We start from the raw sequence: 2,674 nt of genomic DNA on the forward strand, positions 1-2,674 counted from the left end.
ACTTAAAATAAATAACGTGCAATCAGGCTAAATGGTGAGTTGTTCACCAAAACCTCAACCATTTCAAGTGTTCTGTCATTCTGATAATAGTCTTTGATACATAACATTTGTCTACATCTCATTTATATTTATTTATGTATTTTTTTATTTACTAATTTACCTGCTTGCTTGTTTATTTTATCTTTAAAAAAATGTAACTTCAGATGTAATCTCAAGCATTTCAAGTGTTCGATCATTCAGAGAGTGGTCTTGATAATACATTATTTCATGTATATCTTACATTTTATAATTTATCTGCATCTTACATTTATTTATTTGCTCAACCATTTCAAGTGTTCAGTCATCCTGATAAGGGTCTTCGCTTCCGAGTGCAACTAGATTGATTCCTTTGGTGTTCGGTTTACTCTATTAATATTTTACACACTTAAGATGTATGTTGTGTAACCGAATCATGATCTGCTGACTTTTGTGCTGCCCCAATTGTTCTTGCCAAATGAAAGGTGTTGTATTCTGTGAGCGTTCATGCTGTGTTGCCTGTGTAATTTTAGAAACATTTGGCTTTTAATGCATTAATTTAATTCATCATTAGTCACGAAGTAATCGTTATAGGCGACTAGTATAAAATTTCATGCCTGTATCTTCTAGTATACTGTGACAAGCCCACTGCACACTAAACAAAATACTATAGTAAAAGTATTATGCTAGTATGCTATTCTGAATATGGCCACTAATCTGTAGCAATTAATCATTTGCCAACCCAGTGAAATTCATGTTGTCCATGTGTTTATCTGTAACGTCATTGTGTGTACTCTCAAAGTCTTATGGGTAAGTGTGCCTCTGGGTTTTACTATATGCTCATACTGTATATGTTTTGTGACACTGTGACGGGCTAGACACAGACACTGATGAGCAGCGTTGTTGTGTTTTAAACAAACAACAATATGCAGACTTCATCAGAATCATTCAGATATTTTGCCCATGGCGTCATCCAGTTTTCACAATGTTACAATATACAGTATATTCCATGTGCAGAATATTTATTCTGGATCTGCTGATTATTTCTAAGGCTGTTTTCACACTCGGTTTGATTGGTTGGTCTGAACTTGAGTTCATTTCGTACAACATTTCAACATTGCATTATTTGGCTCCAAACTGTGATACGTTTGCATCACCAGCAGCAGATGTCAGCCGCTGGTGCTATAACAGCTCAGAAGGAGAAGGGGCTAAAATGGAAAGCAATATTCACCTCATTTGTTGTACTGCAGTCATATTTTAGTCCCTTTGATTTTCACTAGCAGATTTTAACGTCATCGTCATAGCAAGAGAAGCAAAGAATGTAAGATATTTGTAAGCAATTTCTGCAGGCAAACATGAATGACTGATGCATTGTAAATCAGGCCACTTTTTTCGTATTGAAAGAATTGTCAAAAAGTGAAAATCTGTCTGAATTCACTCTACTATCAATAGCAGTTCACTTCATAAAATGTACATCAGATTCCCAGTTTAAAAACAGATTTCACACCCAACAAACCAAACTTGTCAAATGGACTCTGGTTCAAACCACATGCTCTAGTATGAAAAAGCCCTTGCTATGATTTCTTCATTGTGAGCCCATCCACAAAACGCTAATTCACATGTGAAATGATGTTTTTCAGGTGGTTCATGAAGCTTATACTAGATTCTCAGAGGAGCCCACTGTACAGTCCACATGGGAGAACAACACCGAGAGCACAGAAGTTGAGATCAAAGTAGGAAATGTTGTTTTTCCATTGAAGTTGGTTTGCCGTCAACATGATTTTAAAGGGATAGTTCACCTTAAAATGAAAATTCGCTCATTGTCATTGTGTCATTGTATCATTGCAGATCAAGGTTATTAAAAATAAAACTATTAATTGAAAAAGCTAAAATGATATATATATATATATATATATATATATATATATAATATTAAAATAAGAACTTAAATGAAAATTAAATGAAAATTAGAAATATTGCCTTGAAATAAATTAAAGTTGAATGAAAAAATTACTGACTGGAAAATAAAAACTAAAACTGAAATAAATCAAATTAAACCTAAATAGTAATATTTCATAAGAAGTCATTAAAATCACAAAAGCACATAAAATTACTTTTTTAAACTCAAACTAATATAATAACTGAATATATACAAATAAAAGATGATTCAAAACATTAATAAAAACTGTAATAGTCTATAAATAATACTAAAATAACAAACCTGTATGCTGTTATTTTAATCACAATATTTGAAATATTTAAATATTTGTTAAAAATTAAAGAATTGCTATGCCGCTTGTGCAACAACTGGTCATAGTTCAGACCAAAAAATTAAAAAAATAAATAAAATAATAATAGAAAAACAGCAACGTAAAGATAAGCAAATTAAATCATGAGGACATTTTTCATTTTGAGTGATCGGTTTTAGTTTGGATTTTTATTTAGCATTTAGCATTTAGTATTTGAATAGTTGTCTTACAATTCTTGGTTTTTATTTAACTCTTAGGGTCTTGAGGTATCAAAACCAGGTCAGTACCAGGCCCTCCAATCTGAGAAGAACTTCTTGGAGATGAATGACTCGGGCGTGGAGTTCAACTCGTCTGCGCTCCCTCTTGACAGTGACACAGACGTACCCGACAATCTCACCTCTCAGAAGCTC

General features: G+C 32.7%; 1 protein-coding gene across 1 annotated transcript in view; it reads left to right on the forward strand.

Moving 5' to 3' along the window:
- LOC107549827 (uncharacterized) overlaps positions 1 to 2,674 on the forward strand; it is a 27,226-nt gene that overhangs the window by 9,954 nt on the left and 14,598 nt on the right. The window contains exons 6-7 of the mRNA XM_016230999.1: positions 1,656 to 1,748; positions 2,522 to 2,670. Coding sequence (XP_016086485.1) covers positions 1,656 to 1,748; positions 2,522 to 2,670 — 242 coding nt within the window. The remainder of the gene's footprint in view (positions 1 to 1,655; positions 1,749 to 2,521; positions 2,671 to 2,674) is intronic.

This window comes from Sinocyclocheilus grahami, unplaced genomic scaffold (genome assembly GCF_001515645.1).
Source record: "Sinocyclocheilus grahami isolate Dianchi unplaced genomic scaffold, SAMN03320097.WGS_v1.1 scaffold382.1, whole genome shotgun sequence".
Lineage (NCBI taxonomy): Eukaryota > Metazoa > Chordata > Actinopteri > Cypriniformes > Cyprinidae > Sinocyclocheilus > Sinocyclocheilus grahami.